Here is an 18,172-nt window from a genome sequence, read left to right as displayed (position 1 = left end):
CATCCATATATACATACGTACATGCACACACATATGCACATGTGTACATAAGCATGCACATACACACTCACGTGTGCACATCCATATATACACATGTACATGCACACACACACATATGCAAGTGTGTACATAAGCACGTGTATGCACACACACGGTCACACATACGTGTACACACACCCCATACGCACACGTGTGTTCATAAGCACATGTATGCAGACACATGTGCCCGTCCCTATGCACATGTGTACACACGTGTTCATAAGCATGTGTAGGCACGCACACACACGCGTGCCCGTCCCTATGCACACGCACCCCCATCTCCACCACCATTACAGGGGAAAACAACCACCCCGGGGGGGACGTGGGGGCCGGCCCCACCTCACCCCCCGCCCGAGCCGGGACAGGGAAAGCCGAGGCCAACTCACAGGGTGCGGAAAACCTGGACGTGTTTCCCAGGAAAGAACAAAACCTCCCCCGTAACCCCCGACCCGAGCCCAAAGTCCCCCCCCCAACCCCGCGCATCTCCCTCCGCATCTCCGTCCCGCGGCCAACGCAAGTTCCACTGGAGACGCTCCTCGGGCAGCTGGAACGTCCGGAGTCGGCACGACCGTGTCCCCGCTCCTCCGGAAAGCCGATCAGTGTCCGGAAATCATAGCCAAGGCCCAGTTTTTGACGGCGAGGGTTGTGTTTTGCAGATAAATCCAAGAAGAATAGGTAAAGCTCGTCAGGTGTTCCCTCACGCAGCCCCACGACACTTCTCCGCTGGAAAAGCAAGGGGAACGGGTCACTGGCAGGGAACCCGCCGGCTGCGGGACGGGTAGAGCCAGCCCCGGCGTTACAAGGCTCTGAGGAACACGGGAGCCCCTCGAGCAGGCAGTGGCACACACTGCAGGGACACGGCTGCCACAGGGACACACACATGCTGCAGGGGAGCATGACCGTCGCAGGGACACGCGCATGCCACAGGGACGCATGACTGTCGCAGGGACACATGACCGTCGCAGAGACAGGCACACGCCGCAGGGACACGCACACGCCGCAGGGACGCACGACCGCCGCAGGGACACGCACACGCCGCAGGGACACGCACACGCCGCAGGGACACGCACACGCCGCAGGGGAGCACTACTGCTGCAGGGACACACACGCCGCAGGGGAGCATGACCACCGCAGGGACACACACACGCCGCAGGGGAGCATGACTGCTGCAGGGACACGCGCATGCTGCAGGGGAGCATGACCGCCGCAGGGACACGCACATGCTGCAGGGGAGCATGACCGCCGCAGGGACACACACACGGCACAGGGGAGCATGACCGCTGCAGGGACATGTGCACGCTGCAGGGGAGCATGACCGCCGCAGGGACACACACACGCCGCAGGGGAGCACTACTGCTGCAGGGACACACACGCCGCAGGGGAGCATGACTGCTGCAGGGACACGCGCATGCTGCAGGGGAGCATGACCGCTGCAGGGACATGCGCACGCCGCAGGGACATGTGCACGCCGCAGGGACACGGTTGCCACAGGGACACGCGCATGCCGCTCGCCGCCCTGGCTGGACCTAGCTCTCCCGCAGAGCCAGGGCGGGCAGCACCGGGACGAAGGCTGCCCCAGCTCCTCCTCTGCTCACAGCGGCCCGGAGCAGGGCAGCGCAGGGACAGCGCGCTCAGCATGGCACCCAGCTCCCCCCGGGGCAGCGCATCCGCACGGGGCTCCTGTCAGGAGGTGCCGAGGAAGCGGCCGAGCAAGCCGGCCAGCAGCGGGGTAATGAGAGTCCCTCTCCGGCACCACCCCGTCTCCCTGAATCCGGCTGTGAACCCCAAGCGCTGCAGAAATAGGTCCCGAACCGCCCCGGACTGGCCCTGCCCAGGAACATCGCCCCAGCTCCCTGATCCGTCGCAAGTCCCCGGCCACGGTGCCACGTCCCGGCCCCTCTGCCGGAGCAGGACCAGGAGCCACCCCCAGCCAGGACAGGGAGAGACTCTGCTGCTGCCCGGGGGGAGCAGAGCCCCACCGCAGCCTGTGCAGCGTGGGGGCTGGAGGAGGGCAGGGATGCTCACTTGCAGGAGTCCACCCAGTGCTTCCAGCCCCGCTCCAGCGCCGCGGCCACGCACTCCAGCAGCGGCAGCAGGCAGCTCCGCACCAGGAAGAGCAGCAGCTCTCTGACGCACTCGGCGAAGTGCAGCAGGGACTCTGGGACCCGGGACTGGAGCTGCAGGGGCAGAGAGAGCCGGCGCAGGTTTAACACCAACCTCCCCTTCACGCGCCGGGTTTGGGTACCCCGAGGAGCCCGGTGTCCTGGTCACCCGTGAAGGAGGCTCTGCCAAAGCAGGCTGTCCCCACCATCGCCCAGGCATCGCGCCTCCTCCCTCCTCCCCGTGGTCTGGCATCACCAAGCCCTCCCCACGGTCACCGCTTGGCTCGTATGTGGCACATCTCCACCAAACAGCAGACGCGGTGCCCACGCTGCTTGCTCTGTGGGATACTAAAGTCACCCCTCTTCCACCAAACTGCTGATTTTCAGGAAATTATAGTGAGTGATCTTTGAGACTTCTCCCTTCTCCTTCTTACCCACTCGATGAACCAGGGCAGGCTGTCGTGGATCCAGGACAGCAGGGAGGAGCACTGCTCAGACGCGTACAGGGCCACCTCGCCGCTCTTCACCCAGAGCAGCTCCAGCTGCGGCTGCAGGACGGCGGCTGCCTGGGAGCCGTAGACGGGCAGGCTCCGCTCCAGCCACCTGGAAGAGAGTGAGTGCCGGCTGAGGGCAAGCACCGCCTGCCCCGGCACCGCCGGCAGAGCCACGGGGGCACAGGGGTACCTGGACCTGCCGCCACGGGCCAAGGGAAGAGAAGAACTCAGGAGCTGAGCTGAAAGCCCTTCCAGGCAGAGCTGGGGAACGCTTCCCAGCAGAAAGGGCTCCCTACAGAGATCGCTTTGCGCCGCGTGAACAGCTTCATGCCCACCCAGACACGCACGCTGCTGCCCTGCGCCGGTGCCACTGACCTGTACCCTTCGAGGCAGCCGTGGGAGACCTTCTGCCAGGCTTGCTGCGAGGCCGGCAGGACGCCAGAGGAACGAAGCAGGTGAGCAGAGGAGGAGGCTGGAAGGGACAAGAACCATTCCCTGAGCAACCCTTCGGCCCGGTCTGCAGGAGCTGCGCGCTCGGTCTGTCCCCGAAGCCTCTCTCCGGGGACGCGTGACCCGAGCTGCTCTGCAAAACGTCTTGGAAAATACTCTGAGATGGGACAAAGAAAGACAGAAGCTCCGGAGCAGGGAGGAAACCCGGGTTAGGGCAGCCCTGGGCAAAACCGTCCCCAGAGGGGACAAGCAGGGGATGTGTCTGTGCAACCTGCCGAGAACGTCTGGCTCAACACAGCCCACGTACCCCCCAAGCGCACCCATTCAAAGACAGCCCGACGGGGCCACGCTGCTCAAGGGCAGCCAGCAGCACAGGCTCAGGGTGAAGGCAGGAGTGCAGAGGGGCTTCACTCGGAACGGCAAAGTTATTGTTCCCCAGGGACGTTCCTCCGCACCCCCTTTTCCGCAAAGCCACGAGCAAAGATCCGCCGCCTTACCCTGGAAGGAGCCGTGCGTCCGGACGTCGTGCAGGAGGAAGCCGGCTACGAAGACCAGGAGGACAAGCAGCAGCCGTGACCAGGGGAAGCCCCGGCCCTTCATCTTGCGCAGCAGTTCCTGGGCAGGCAGAAGGACAAGGCCTCGTCACCGCGCGGCTCCCGAGGCCGGGGAGGTTCCTGCGCGGCCGCACCACCCGCCGCCAGCACGCTGCCGCGCTGACGGCTGCTCTCACCGCCCAGCCCCGGCTAACCAGTGGAATCCAGTGTCATCTGCTGAGCAGCTGGCAGGATGGACAAGGGCCAGCACCATCTGTCCCCAGCGTGTCCTACAGATGCGCCGCGGCGGGGGCCCTGGCCTGGCGCGTGCCGGTGGCAGGAGAGGCCAACCGCAACCCCAGCATGGAGCTGAAATCCGTCTGCCGGCTGACAGCGGGCACCACCCTGCCCGGGGCTCACCTTGCAGGCAGCATCGCAGGCGGCCACGTCCTGGTCGCTGTTGGGCCCTCTCGCCGCCAGCTCCTCGTTCGTTACTTTGAACGAGCGAACCGTTTCCTGCAGCGACTGACGTACCTTGGGGAAAGCAAGAGCTGCGTCACGGCACCAAGCACCCCGAGCCGGCAGCACCGTGCGCCCACACGACCCAGCACTGCAGGGGCTGCAGGAGGGAGCAGAGGGAGAGGAGATGGGAAGGGCAGAAACACTGAGGACCTGCAGGATGGATCAGGCTGCGGGGACACCTCTGAGGCCGCTGCACTGAGACCAAGCGCCTCGGCCGACCCAGCCAGCCACGACTCCTCTGGGGACGCTGAGCCCCGGCCAGCGCCACCTCCCCGCTCGTCACAGCACCCGAACAGCAAGGCCTAATGGGGGCTGAATCCGCAATATCCGAGTCCCGACACAGCGTGTGGAGGGAACGGAGCTCTGCTCTCCGTCAGCAAGCAAATAAACGCCCTTCCCATGGGCAGCGTGCTGCCTGTTCCCAGGACAAAGTGCTGGCTCTTGAGCCTGGCAGGCACATGCCCCTGCCAACGGACTCACTGAGCCGCCGGCAGGCTGGAGCAGCGCCGTGTGGGCACACACGGGTCCCATGGGGACGCTGCTCGTACAGGGACCTCCCGCAGCAGCACAACTACGTTGTTTCCCCACCCCATGTAATTCCTCCTTTCCACAGCTCACTCCTACCTTCTTGCTGCTGCTGTCCCAGGACTCCAGGAGATGGTTCAGAAGCAAACTATGGGGGGGAAGAGAACACAGGGCTCGGCCAGGAGCTCCGAGAAGCAATTTAACACACTGTTAAATGCTAGCAGGCTGGTGCTGGCCCTGCTCAGAGCAGCGGGCAGGCAGCAGGCACGAACCAACCTGGACTGAGAGAGGTGCTTGGTGTACAGCTGCCTCCAGACGCTGAAGCTCAGGGGGTCCAGGCTCAGGCACTGGCTCATGGAGGTCAGGAGCTGGGAAGAGAGCACAGCGTCGTCACACCCGATCCTCGCTCCCAGCGCAATGCGTGTCACCCGATTTGGTGCATCAGACACACCATGCCCTGGGCTGTACGCCGGCGCGGCCAACCACCCCCCAAACCCGCCGGCTCGCTGCTCTCATCCCGGCCAGCTCCTGGGGCACCGAACTCGTGGGTCTGGCATTCCCAGGCCCTGGGTGCGGGCAGCAGGAACCCCGGCCCGCGATCACCGTCCTCCCCTTGTGACGGCAGTGTCTGGCCTGCCGCTGCTCCGCAGGCCCTCCCCAAGCCTCCCTCTCCGGGCAGCTGTGGCATCACCAAACCCCACCTGTCCCGCTCCCTCCCTTACCGGGACAGGCTCCCACCACAACCTCACACTCGTGCTGGCACCTGCCCGACCCACCAGCCTGTTCAGCCTCTAACGCCGGGGAGCCGAGCCTGTGCGAGGGGTGGCCAGTGCCCGGCCATGCCGGGGAGCCGGGCCGGTGGACGGCAGAGCCCTGCGCCCACCGCAGCGGGCAGGGCAGGACCCACTTGGCTGTCCCTCCTCGCTGACGCACCAGGGCTGCCCCAAGCCACGCGGCATCGTGCTGGGACAGGGGTTCTCGTGGGGCCAGCCTGAAGTGTCAGTGGCCATGCAACCCCACTCCGGGCTCACCTCTTTTTTCATGCTGGGAGGGCAGCTCGGCGTAGCTCGGGAGAGGAAGGAGGGGAAGTAGGTGTGCAGTGCTGTCTCCGGCTTCGCGCCAAACGCCAGCACCTTCAGGCGAGGGTAGAGCCGCCGCAGCTGCTCCTGCAGGCTGAGGGGAGATGGCACCAGGCTGCGGAGAGCGGCCAGCGAGGCGACCAGGGTGTCCGCCCCACCCTGCAGCCCATGCTGGGGTGTACTGTGGGGTGGTGCCGGCATACCTGGGCGGCAGCGAGTTGTTGGGCATGAAGGCAAAGTCCAGGAGGGGGAAGAAATCCTTGGGTCCAATCATACCGAAGCCTTTGGTCAGGTTTGGATGCATCCTGCACAGCAGAAACAAGCCCTGTGAGCTGTGACAGATGTGCTGGCAACCGAACGCAGCCCGGGAGGGAAGGGCCGCCCTCGCACCGGCCCCGGCGGTTTCCCTTCAGCTGGACACACCGCCCAGGTACATGTGGGCAGTGTGTAGTCTCTGCTACTCAGAGACACCCTGCACAGTCAGGAGGCAGCACCGGGGCTCCAGGGGCTGTATCCCATCCCGGCAGCAACCAGCCGGGCAGGACGGATGCAGGCAGTTGCCGCCGCACCCCTGGGACAAGGCAGGCGGCCTCAGGGTCCGGAGAGGGGACAGCCGCCCTCGGGCCGTGGCGGCCAGGCAGCCCCCCGTCCCCGTGCTCTCAGTGTCCCTGCGCTGTGGCCCCATTGCCAAAGAGCGCAGCGGAAAAAGGGGTTTGTGGGAGCCGCTTCCAGTGACCAGAGCGAGGGGTGGCGTCGGCACCCGCCGCTGGTGTCAGGCACAAGGGTCTCATGCTCTTTTTCCTCCCTGAGAGGCTGCAGACAACCGAGGTCTGGCAGGCCTGTGACCGGGGTTGCCGGTAAATGAAACGCAGTCAGAGAAGAGAAACCAGGCTGTAGAAAACTAATTAAATAAAGGTTCAGAAAGATTGGGAGGAGCTGTGAAGTCTGGCTCCATGCATCTCCGTAAAATCCTCTGGCAAAACCAAATGCAATGTTCCTGTTACTGTGAAGCAGGAAAAACAACTTAATAAAACCTCTCGAACCCTTTGGAAGGGCAGGGGATGCCCCTCGGTGCTCGCCACAAAGCCGCTCCTCACCTCCCCTGGTACCAGCCACCTGCGCTGTGCAGCACCGGACTTTCTTCCACCCCGGGTGCTGGAGCCGCCGCAGTTAACGCCCAGCTCCCTCACACCACACCAAGGCGGCAACGCCAGAGACGGCGGCTGCCCTCACCTGCGCAAAGGCCAGCAGAGCCGCCTGTCCGCGACCTCCAGCCAAACGCCACCTCCCTTCTCCTTTCAGGGAGAAATTAATCTGCCTGCGACGGTGAATGCTGCCAGCACTTCTCGTAGCAGCTGGGACCCCAACATAACCGCGCACCGCAGCAGCCGGCGGCAATGGGGACCCTGCTCCTTGCAGCGCCGTCCCTCTGGGCACGGACAGCACCTGCTCTCAGAGCGGAGCCGCTCTCTCCCACATGTGAAGGCAGGCGATGAGGCGTGCCAGCGCCGGAGAAGCCTGTTCCTGGCACGGGGCACCCGCAGGGTCGCACCAGCGCTGCCGCGGCCTCAAGCTGCGGCACCAGAGCAGCCCATCCTACCACCGCAGCCAGAGCCGAGGGGCAGCTGAGCCGCTTGTCTGCCTCAGGGAGGTGACCAGGGCCAGTCGGGAAAGGGCTCTGCTTCCCCTCCACCGTCTGCCCACCTCATTTTAGGAAAGGCGCCAGCAGGGGCGGAGAGGAAACCTGTGCAGAAACCCAGTGTTTCTATAGAGCCACAGCGGAACCAGCAGCCGTCACGGCACCAGACACGGTCAGGAGGTGCCACGACTGCTGTCTGGAAACCCGACACAACACGCAGCCCCCAAAGATCGGGGACAAACTAACCTGCACGGCAAGCCCACCGCTGCAGGCTCTGCAGGGCATGCACACCCACTCGCTCGCATGCTCGCACATGCACACTCAGGTTTTTTCCACCGGCACAATGCAGACACAGTCACGCCACAGCCAGCAGCCCGGGCTGGGTTATTCCTCTTAACGAAGATACACCTCGTTTGCATTATCAGGGTAACTCACATCAGCAGACGGTCCAGGTAGGCAACAGCGTACGGGGAGAGAGACTTGATCCCGAGCACCGGGAGCATGACGCCGAGCCACACTGCGGGAGAGAGGCAGCGGTCAGATCGCGGAGCAGGAGGGCTCCTGCCGTGCCCCCACGCCCCAGGCGACACCGAGCGCTCCCCGGCCGCGCCGCGTGCTCCTTCCATCAACACGAGCGCTCCTTGGGTCTGCAAGCAGCAGCTGAAAAGCAGAGGAACGCTCAGGTGCCAGGATGGCAGCTATATTTAAACCCAGCCAAATTCCCCGTTTCCCCACTCAAAATGCTCGGCAGACGACCAGACAGATGGACAGATCCCTCGGCAGCAGCTGCGCTGCCTCGCCTGCTCTGCTCGCGGAGGAACGGCAGAGCAGCATGCTCTCTGTCCTTCCAGGAGGGACGGTTCCTCCTGGGATCCAGCGATTTCTCTGTCCCAGCCGGGGGAAGATGCTCTCCAGAGACAAGATGCCGCAAGGGCAGTCTGTGTTGTTGCAGAGGTGCCGCTGAGGCTGGGCACAAGATCTGAACTCGCCCTTCTGTAAGCAATGTGCTTCTTGTGACATTCCGGCTTCCCCGAAAATAATTAACCACTTCACACAGCTCTACAGCGTCGCCACTCTAAACACTGAGTACTTGCGCCTCTATAAACACACTTCAGCACAAGTCACTCCCCTTCTGCGATGGTGACCAACCTCTAACATATACGGCTGAGGAATGAAGGCACGCACGAGGCGTAACGAGCAGTCGTTACGGGAACGGCGAGCAGCATCACGCACGACATGCCAGGCAGCAAACCCCGACCCAGCCCCGCTGCAGCGCAGGGAATGTCACCACTCAGGTGGACTCGACGATCTTAAGGGTCTTTTCCAACCTAAACAATTCTATGATTCTGCTCCCAAATGAGCGTCGACAGGCCCGGTGTGCCCTCACCCGGAGGTACCCACGGCGGCTGCAGACACCCCCGTTCCCAGGCGTCCCCCCCCGAGCCGTTTGCCCCCAGGACCCCCCAGGCGCTGCAGCCCCCTCCCCAGCATTTCAGCAGTGGGACGGCACGTTCTGAAGCAGACCCCACGCCTGAGCGGGAACACCAGCGGGAGCGGAGACGCACAGGCAGTAGCGGGGGCCGCCCCAGCTCTCCTCCTGCTCCCCAGGGGAGGGGGAGCCCCCTCGGTGGGGATGGGCGCCCAGCCCACCGCTCCCGGCTCTCACCTTTCAGGCCCTCGTGGAGGTCGGCGAATCCGGCCTGTCCCAGCGCCCAGAGGACGGTAAGGCATTTCGCTGGCCTGTTCTGGTGGGACCGCAGCACCTCCAAGTACTGGGGCAAAGACGAGGACGTGTTAATCAAGAGGAGCCTCAGCCCATCCCACCCCAACGCCGCCGGAAATGAGCCCAGAGCCGCATTGCCTCACGGGGCTCCCAGTGCCACGGGACCGCGGCGGCTCTACCGGGCTCTGGGCTGCCTGGCCTGGCAGGGAGCAACCCCCGGAGCAGAGCAGAGCCCCCGGCTCCCGGGAGGGACCCTCAGCACCAGGCAATGCCAGGAGCCGTGCCGGCTGGGGGCCCCCCAAACCTCAGCCCTGGGGAAGCAGAGCTGCTGGCACCACGCGGTGCTGGACGGCAGCCAAGCCGCAGCCGCAGCCATCACCCGCTCAGCTGCCTGCTTCGCAGGAGCGGGACCCAGAAACCCTCATTCTTGTCCCACGGCTGCCAGGCCGCTGAGCGCAGCCAAGGGTGGACGCATCCTGCCCCCTCCGACTGTGGCAGAGCATGGAGCGGGTGGCGGGCAGGGAGCACGAGCTCTAGACAAGGTCTTTAAAGAAAAGACACAGCGGGACACCGGCGCTTACAGCAGCTCCAGCACATTTGGGGCGATACTGGAGATACCGGTCCCTCTGCACGGGCTACAAGCACAGGGAGGCTCAAGGGCTTTGTGCACGGGGCAACCCCGACAGCTCCCAAAAGGAATTCTGATAAACGGGAAAGGATGCTCATTGTCCGGCTGCTCTGGGGGATCCTCCGGGTGGGAGGAGGAGCGGTGCCGCTGGGTTTACTGCATCTGCCCGGAAAGCGCCTGCAGCCCCAGGTATCCAGCTCACCTTGCCCAGGTTCATCGTGGCGATTTTGGGCCTGTCCAGAAGCACCGCCTGGATGCAGATCCTGTACCCGTGCAAAGACTCCCCTGAAACAGAGCACAGAAGGGACCTTCTCAGCCACGGGCCGCTTCAAGTGTCTCCCTCCCCCTGCGACACCCCCAGAAGGTGGTGGTGGTGGGGTGATGATCCCCTCTGCGCAGACCTGCCCTGCTCACCGGCTAACGAGCTCCGGGCACGAGCCCCACCACAGCGGCGTGGGTGCTGCTCCCTCCTCGACTGCCCCCCACCCATCCTCTGCCCGGGACCCCCCACTACAAGCCTCCAGCCCACAGGAGCAGAACGGACCCCAGGGACCCTCGGAAACCCATCGGCAGCTTCCTAGAGCCCCCCCAGCCCAGCTCTGCCCTCCAAAGCAGTGGCAGGCAGGCACAATCGAGGCTCCAAGTCTGGGAGCTTCCGAGGGCTCGCTTCCCCCTTGTTCACGTTCAAAAGAGAAGGAGGGTTCAGTGCCCTGTGGTTCTCAGGTGCCGTCCAGCCACCCCCTCCAGCTCTGCTGGCCCCGGGACGGGCTGCGTGGCCGTGGCTGGTTGCCCCCCGGGCCAGTCCTGCTCTCCAGCACAGTCCCACTGCTCCCACGACCCTCCCCTGGGGCGCACCCGCCTTTCACGCCAGATGCACCGGCCACACCAGCCCACAACAGTCAGGCCGACACAAAGGCCGCCGCGGCGGCAGAGGCCAGCGCAGCCGCAGCGCCCGGCGGAGCCCCTCGGTCCTCCCCGTCGCAGCTCCGCCGACAGCCGAGCATCCTCCCGAATTACACACGACCGCAACTCCCAAAGCAAAGCAGCACCTCGACCATTTGCTAACAACTATTTCGCGCTATTCCCGTCCGTCGTTTTGATCAGTCGGGCGGGTTTTGTGACGGAAACAAACCGCACGCGGGGCCACCGGCCATTCAGCGCAGGGGACAGCAGAGCCAGGGGCCGGGGACAGGCGGTGCCCGGGTGCTCCTGCTAAAGCTACCGGCAGCTGATGGCATTGCGGCGGTGGTACAGAAACGGGCATTTAGGGTTTGTGTCTGACACTGCTAAAAGAAACAAGCCATCACCGTTGTTAAGGACGTTGCTTCTGGCTGTCCAAAGACGCAGGCAACACCGCCGGGCATTTGTGGGCTTGCAGACAGCAGAAACAGCCGCCTGCTCCCCGCACAGCGGCTCAGACAGGACCCCGTGGAAAGGCTGTTACTGCAGCACCGCACCAAGTTTCCTAAGGCCAAAAGGCCCCGTTTTAAAAGCTGCAGCAACACACGCCACAGCGTGAAATCCCTCGGAAAGGCATTTTCCACCACGCAGCCTTCAGTCTGGAATTCTCCCCCTGACAACACCGTGCTGGGCGTGTATCTCGGCCCCCGCTACGCCTGCTCCGGCTCCTCCAGCCCGAAACCCCACGGCCTCAGCAGCATTTTACATCACACCCATCAGCCGCCCAGGGCAGGAACAGCCCCTCACCGCACACAAGATGTGCAGAAGGAGCTTCCCACCTCACCTTCTCCGCAGAGGAATTCAGAAAAGCTCTTAGAACGGGTGACGAGGAGCGGCGGCATCCCCGTGGTCAGAAAGCCTCAGCACCAGACCACCTCGCAGAAGAACCACCGCACTAACGGAGCACGACGGCTGCGTCGGTGCCCCAGACCTGCGCCAACCGCATCTTACCTGGGGTTTTGTCCAGCTCCTGTAGCATGGTATAAATACAGTGGTCGAAGAAGAGCTCCAGCACGCCGGATGACCTTCCCAGCAGGGATCTGATGATGTTCCTCAGCTCCTTGCTGATGAGGCAGTACGGATAGTCTGGAGCCAAGACAGGAGTAGGAAGCGTTTAGTGAGTGCCAGTTTGCGAGACTTTCAGCTGCAGCTGCAAGGAGAAGCCGGCCCCACGAGTGCGAGGCGGTCGCAGAGGAGCACCTCGTCCTCACACACCGCACGGTTAACAAGCAACTTCTTCCTATTATTCTACATTAGCTGCACCTAATTTAGCAATAAAGGATTGCTTTCTGTTAAACGTTGATGCCACGGGATATACACAGGCTTCGAGAAGATATTCTGCTCTTTTACCCGTTGCCACCCCCAGTACCAAGTGCTCAAAGCAAGTGTAGACCAACAGATCATGCACAAGAGAGAAATCCAGACGGAATATTCCTTTTCAAGATGAGTGGGGATATCTGCGAGCAGATTCCTGAACTCCACAATAGGAGGCAGAGGTCGTGGGTCCTATGGAGAAGGGGTGACTAGGGGCAGTCTGTCATTTCCCAGCTGTATACACAATTCCATTGTCTCGGTAGTCGAGGGAAGTTAATTGTAGTGATATCACAGAATCAAGCAAATAGTCCCCATTTTATTTGCTGACTAAAGAACACAGTCTTGTGCCTTTCCTATTACTAGGTTTCCTAAAACAGTTTTGGCACAGGAAAAAAAAAACCTGTTTGGAGGGTGGGGAAAAAGCAAAGCAAAGCCCAAACGTCTCAGTTCGCAGGGAACAAGCCCGGACTGGGGGACAGGCTCGACCCGATTTGTCTCAGGTGAAACCGGGAGATTTTTCCTTTCACATCTGTGACTGTTTTGGTCCTGTCTGCTCCGACATTTCTAAAAACCACCTCTTCAGCCAGCTGTCCTTTAACCTGTGCTCTTAAACCTGCACAAAATAAACCTGGCAAAGAATACAGCACTGAACTCCTTCCAGTCTTCCTGCTGGGACCGAGATGGTCGGACTCGATGATCTTACGGGTCTTTTCCAACCTAAGTGATTCTGTAAGACTGGCTGGGGGGGACGGGAGGGGAGCTGTCAGAGGTTGCTTCTTCCCGGGCACCGTCCCGCGGCCGCTCCCTGAGCCCGGCTGCCCCATCACCCCACCGCCCAGCTCCGTGTGGTTTTAAGGACCACGCTGAGCTGGCCCAGCCGCGGAGAAGCGCCGGCCCCACGTGCCCCACGGCTCTGCGCACCTCTGCGAAGCGCAAAGCCACTCCAGAGCGAAGCTCCAGGGTGGAGAACCCCCCAGCAGCGGGGCAGGTTAAACACCACTGACCGTGGGGGTGCTGGCTGAGCATGGGGTCGCTCCTGGGCGCCTGCAGCTTGTAGTTGAGATAACCGGCCAGGTCCTTCACCCAGACGGAGGGGTTCTCGGGGAACACGCTCTGGCTTTTATCCAGCTCCTTCTGCAGATCCGCCAAGTCGAGCTGGAAACGACAGACAGACAAATTCAACCCGGGATGCGCAGAACCGGTCAAAAAACACGGAAAGAGGAAAGTTAACTTCAGCTCCTAAGGGGCTGCTGGCCACGGAGGGAAACACCCCCGCCTTCATCCTGAGAACGCTGCCCTTCTGGCACAGCGACCCCCAAATCCACCACCTACTAATGCAAATGGGAGCACTGGCCTGGAAACAGCATTTAGTTTTGTACTGGAAACACATTTTCTTCAGATTAGCAAAGAGCTACCGGGGAATAACAAAACCCATGTGGAGAACCGCAGGTGCCCGGCGCCGAAGGGGCCGCAGAAAGCCCCAGAGCCAACAGGGATGTCAGAAGGGCTGCGCTGGCACAGCCGCAGGAACGAGCTCTCCTCCCTCCTCCGAGCCGTCCCCGGGCGCGCCGAGGTTTTCTTTGCTCCACGCTTCACCCTCCTGCCAGCACCGGCACGCCAGCCGCGGCTCTGCCGCTCTGCGCTTCCGCGTGCCCCGCGGTGAGCGTCGCCTGGGATCAGCCGGCTCCGTGCAAACCGCCGAGGAGCACAGCGGCATCGTCAAAGGCTCACTCCGGGCAGGAGACAGCTCGAGGCTGCTGCTCGGTGAGGATCAGCCCAGCGTCACGCCCAGCACGGCTGGCTTGTGTCACGCGACTCTGCACCCAGAGTCCTCGAAGGAGAAAATAGCCAAGATCATCAAGACCCACCCGATTAACAACCCGCAACCGACAAACCACGAGTAGGGACAGCAGCTCACATCCCCTCACCTTCCTCCTCCCGTGCTCTCTGTCACAAAACACGCTTATCGTCTGCTTTTAAACCCAGATTATCTGCAAGCTCGCAGGGACAGATACCCCGTCTGCACTTCAGGGAGTTTAGGAAACGCAGCAAGACTTTACCAGCTGTTCCAAGTTTTTGCAGAGTCTAACCTTTGCGTACGCAGTGGGTTTCAGCCATAGCATGTTACTAAACCTGAGTTGGGCACCTTTTGCTGCACGTTGATTTCAGCAACCGTTTTGAAATAAGAAAAAAAAAAATAGCTGCCGCTATGTCAAAAAACTAAACGACGCTGTCAGCGAAGCTGACAGAGCAACAGCCGCACAACGGCATTTGTCACGGCTGAGCCGTGCAGAGCAGTTACGGGGCAACCACGCTTCAGCCCCAGGCCGCTCTCCCTGAGGAATATCTCCCCTGACACAGACAGAAATAACACACATTAATTCTGCTCTGAGCTCTCTCTATGCGCAAAAGCTGGATGTGAAGAACCGCTTGTGCCCAGCGGAGCGGAGGAAAACCCCCACCCCTGCGGCTGGGGAGATGAGGGGTGCTCAGGGCACGAGCAAGAGGCGACGCTCGGGTGAAAGCGAGGAGCTGAGCGGGCGACCGCTGCGGGAGAGCCCTGCCAGGCAGCCGCTTTTCCCGGCGGACACCTTACCTCAACGGAGAGTCAATTTGGGGTTCCTTTTTAAAACCCGTCTGCGCTCAGACGCCACGAGAACGGGTGGGACAGACAAACGAGTTCTACAGATTCATCAAAAATGCGGGGAGCGCTAGCTGCAGAAACGGCTCCCCAGGGCCTCAGCCGGTGAGACAGGGAGGAGGTTTCACCAGCGACGCTTTCTCTGGATTCCTCCCAGACAGCAGACAGGGAGTGGGTGAAGGAAGAAACCAGAAATTCCCTTGCAGCCACCTCCTGCCCTTCTGTCTCCTGCCTACAGAAAAAGTACAACTTCAAGCACGAGACAGATCTCCCAGGCCAGCCTGGCGCTCCCCAAAGCACCGAGCACCGTCTGCTCCGCTCCCACAGCGAACGCGAGCGCCCTGGGCTGCAGCTGGCAGCAGGCAGGAGCGCTCGTCCCGGCGTGAAGGCGGGGACGCGTTAACGAGCCCGGGGGGTCTCCCGGCACAGAGGGGCTGGGGCGCGGGAGCAGCCTCCTCCTCCCAGGAGTAACGAAGTGACAGAGAGGGCCGGCTGCCGGAACGCTGGCCGGCCTCGGCGAGGGCCGGGGAACAACGGCACCCAGAGCTTCAGCTCTGCTGTCTTAGCGCGGGCCGGAGCGACCTGGGCACCCTCAGGCCTGCAGGAAGGGGGCGGGGTGGGGACGAGCGGCCCGCAGACAGGCGCAGGCCCACGAGGCGCAGCCCACCCGGCGCACTCACGGCTCTCAGGGCTTCCTCCAGCGAGCGGCATTTCCCCGGCTTGACGCCGGCGTCGTTTGCCGACGGCTTCTTCGCGCTCTTCCCCGCGTGCTGCTTCCGGTGCGGCTGCTCGGGCGCCGACGCGGGGGGGACCTGCTCCTTGTTCTGCTTCTTCAGCGCCCGCTCGAAGCCCAGCTCGAAGATGGTGTCGGAGGTGGCGATGGGACCTGGAAGCGGGGAAGGGGCAGAGGGTGACCGCGGCTCCGCGGGCAGCGCCCACAGCACCCACGCGTGGGGCAGAGGGACGGTCCCCGGGCCCGACGGGCGACGCGGAGAGGGGCCGGGCCCACCCCGGGCCCCGCAGCCGGCGGGAGCCCCCGGGGCTCCGCGGGGCCCAGCACCCGCCACGGCCCGGCCCGCAGCCCCACGCCGCGCGTGGGGCTGACCGACCCGCCCCACGCCAGGCCCGCCAGCCCCAAGCAGGCCCTCCCCGGAGCCGCGGGGCCCACGCACGCCCCACGCGAGGCGGCGGGGGGCGATGACACCCCGCGCGGGCCCCCCCCACGCGCGTGCCCGCCGCACTCACCCGCCGCCGGCAGCGCGCGGCCGGCGTTGGCCTCGCCCAGGGCGCGGCGGCTGCCGGGGCCGCCCGCGGGCCGCCGGCCCTTGCGCACCACCTCCCAGCGGCCGCCGCCGGCCGAGGCCGGACCCGGTCCCGCCGCCGCCATCGCCGCCGAGCGCAGGGGAGCGGGAGGCGGCGGCGCCGAGCGGGGCGGGGCGCATGCGCCCGCCGCCGCCGCCGATTGGCTGCAGCCACGCGCAGGGGCCCCGCGCGGCTGGTGCCACGTCTCCGCCCCGCCCCGCCGCGCCGCCCCACGTGACCGGGCAGCCGCCGTTCCGCCCCGGCCGGGGCGGGGCGGGGACTGCGCGCTCCGCCCCCGGGTTGCCCCGCCCCCGGGTTGCCCCGCCCCCAGGGCAGACGGCTCCGCCCCCGGGAGGGCTCGGCCGCCCGCCCCGCCCCGCCCGGGCGCTGGTCGTGTTCTCTGAGCTGCTACTCCGGGCCAAGGCACGGCCGACCCGCGGGCCCCGCGGCCCCGGACGCGGCACGGCCCGGGAGAGGGTGGCCCGAGGTGGAGGGAAGGGCGGGGCCTGCGGAGAGGGGCGGGGCCATGCAGATCGCACCAGTGTGGGCCGGTCCGCTGCGGGCGGGGGCGTGGCCATGCAGAGCGCGGCGCTGCCGGCGGAGGCGCTGGGAGCCGGCAGGGGCGGGGCGGGGCGGTCGGGGGCGTGTCCATGCAGATCAGACGCCGCGCGGGATGACGGGAGCCCAACGCGCCACGACGGCGCCGGCCACGGGTGTGCGCGGGGGCTGCGTGGGACTGCGCGGCGGCAGATGGTGGGGCGCGTGAGGCGGAGTGGTGGTGTTTGGCGCGTGGGCGTTTGTGTTCGGTGTCCGTGTTGTGTATGTGTGTGCGGGTGCGTGGTGCGGTGCGGTCGCGGTTGTGCGTCATACTTACCTGGCAGGGGAGACAGCATGATCATGCAGGTGGTTTTCCCAGGGCGAGGCTCATCCCCTGCACTCCGGGTGTGCTGACCCCTGCGATTTCCCCAAATGCGGGAAACTCGACTGCATAATTTGTGGTAGTGGGGGACTGCGTTCGCGCTCTCCCCTGGCTCGGCGGTGCCAAAGACAGAGCTGAGGTGTTTTGTGGGGACTTCTCCGGGGTTCGGTGGGCGGAACGGGGCCGGGGAGTGGTGGTGGGGGTGTCCGGTCGCCTCTTCCCGACCCGTTCAAGGGTCCTGGGACGGGCATAGGCAGCCACGCCGGAGCCGTCGCGTCGGCAGCCGGACACGGTGTTCCCCGCGGGGAAGTTCATTGCTTTGCCCGGCGCTGCCGAGTTCCCATCGCGGTTCGGAACACCACGGACACCCCCGGCTCCTCCGCTGTCGTCGTTTAGTCCCCGCCGGCAACTAAGCCCCACACAGCCGCTCGCTCACTGCCCCCCGGTGGGATGGGGGCGAGAACCGGAAGAGTAGAAGTGAGAAAGCTCATGGGCTGAGATAGAGACAGGTCAATAGGTGAAGCAAAAGCCGCGCTCGCAAGCAAAGCAAAACGAGGAATTCCTTCACCACTTCCCGTCGGCAGGCAGGTGCTCAGCCATCCCCAGGAAAGCAGGGCTCCATCACGCGTAACGGTTACTTGGGAAGACAAACGCCATCACTCCGAATGTCCCCCCCTTCCTTCTTCCTCCCCCGGCTTTGTATGCTGAGCATGACGTCATAATGGTCTGGAATGTCCCTTTGGTCAGTCGGGGTCAGCTGTCCCGGCTGTGTCCCCTCCCAACGCCTTGTGCACCCCCAGCCCGCTCACTGGTGGGGCGGTGTGAGGAGCAGAAAAGGCTCTGTGTGAGCCCTGCTCGGCAGTAACCAAAACATCCCCGTGCATCAGCACTGTTTCCAGCACAAACCCAAAACGCAGCCCCACACGAGCTGCTCTGAAGAAAGTCAACTCTCTCCCAGCCAAAACCAGGACGTCCGCGCATCGCCCGGCCCGGCCTCCGCTGCCCGCCCCCTTCCCGCTCCGCCCGCCGGCGGGGCCGCGGCCGACCGGACCCGCGGACGCGAAACCGCCCCTTCCCCACCCGCCCGCCGCCCCACCTATGGGTCCCGCCCCAAACAACCACCAATCAGCTCTGTCTTTGGCACCGCCAAACCAGGGGAGAGCGCGAACGCAGTCCCCCACTACCACAAATTATGCAGTCGAGTTTCCCGCATTTGGGGAAATCGCAGGGGTCAGCACACCCGGAGTGCAGGGGATGAGCCTCGCCCTGGGAAAACCACCTGCATGATCATGCTGTCTCCCA

The 18,172-nt window shown here is 64.1% G+C and overlaps 1 protein-coding gene, 1 non-coding gene and 1 pseudogene across 2 annotated transcripts; 1 reads left to right on the top strand and 2 right to left on the bottom strand.

The window, feature by feature from the left end:
- Window positions 1–513: 513 nt before the first annotated feature.
- TMEM214 (transmembrane protein 214) lies at window positions 514–16,036 on the bottom strand. Its single transcript, XM_059832098.1, has 17 exons — window positions 15,895–16,036; window positions 15,330–15,535; window positions 13,013–13,163; window positions 11,646–11,780; window positions 9,937–10,019; window positions 9,050–9,155; window positions 7,819–7,900; window positions 5,948–6,049; window positions 5,697–5,838; window positions 4,942–5,033; window positions 4,765–4,813; window positions 4,039–4,152; window positions 3,583–3,700; window positions 3,011–3,107; window positions 2,576–2,744; window positions 2,065–2,216; window positions 514–762 (listed from the first exon to the last, which is right to left on the bottom strand). The coding sequence occupies exons 1-17, from the start codon at window positions 16,034–16,036 to the stop codon at window positions 636–638; spliced, it is 2,067 nt and encodes a 688-aa protein (XP_059688081.1). The 3' UTR covers window positions 514–635.
- A 781-nt stretch (window positions 16,037–16,817) lies between these two features.
- On the top strand, window positions 16,818–16,981 carry LOC132322013 (U1 spliceosomal RNA). Its single transcript, XR_009484999.1, has one exon. It is a non-coding gene; the product is annotated as a U1 spliceosomal RNA (small nuclear RNA).
- Window positions 16,982–18,023: 1,042 nt separating this feature from the next.
- Window positions 18,024–18,172, bottom strand: LOC132322014 (U1 spliceosomal RNA; annotated as a pseudogene).

The sequence above is a fragment of the Gavia stellata genome, chromosome 2 (genome assembly GCF_030936135.1).
Source record: "Gavia stellata isolate bGavSte3 chromosome 2, bGavSte3.hap2, whole genome shotgun sequence".
Lineage (NCBI taxonomy): Eukaryota > Metazoa > Chordata > Aves > Gaviiformes > Gaviidae > Gavia > Gavia stellata.
Note: the sequence above shows the minus strand (reverse complement) of the source record. Positions and strands in the feature narration are given on the sequence as shown.

Coding starts and splice junctions, on each gene's coding strand:
- TMEM214 (XM_059832098.1), bottom strand. CDS start 16,036: ATGGCGGCGGCGGGACCGGGTCCGGCCTCGGCCGGCGGCGGCCGCTGG. Junction 5,839..5,947: donor AACAACTCGCTGCCGCCCAG/GTATGCCGGCAC, acceptor ATCTCCCCTCAG/CCTGCAGGAGCAGCTGCGGC. Junction 2,217..2,575: donor TGCCCTGGTTCATCGAGTGG/GTAAGAAGGAGA, acceptor CTGCCCCTGCAG/CTCCAGTCCCGGGTCCCAGA.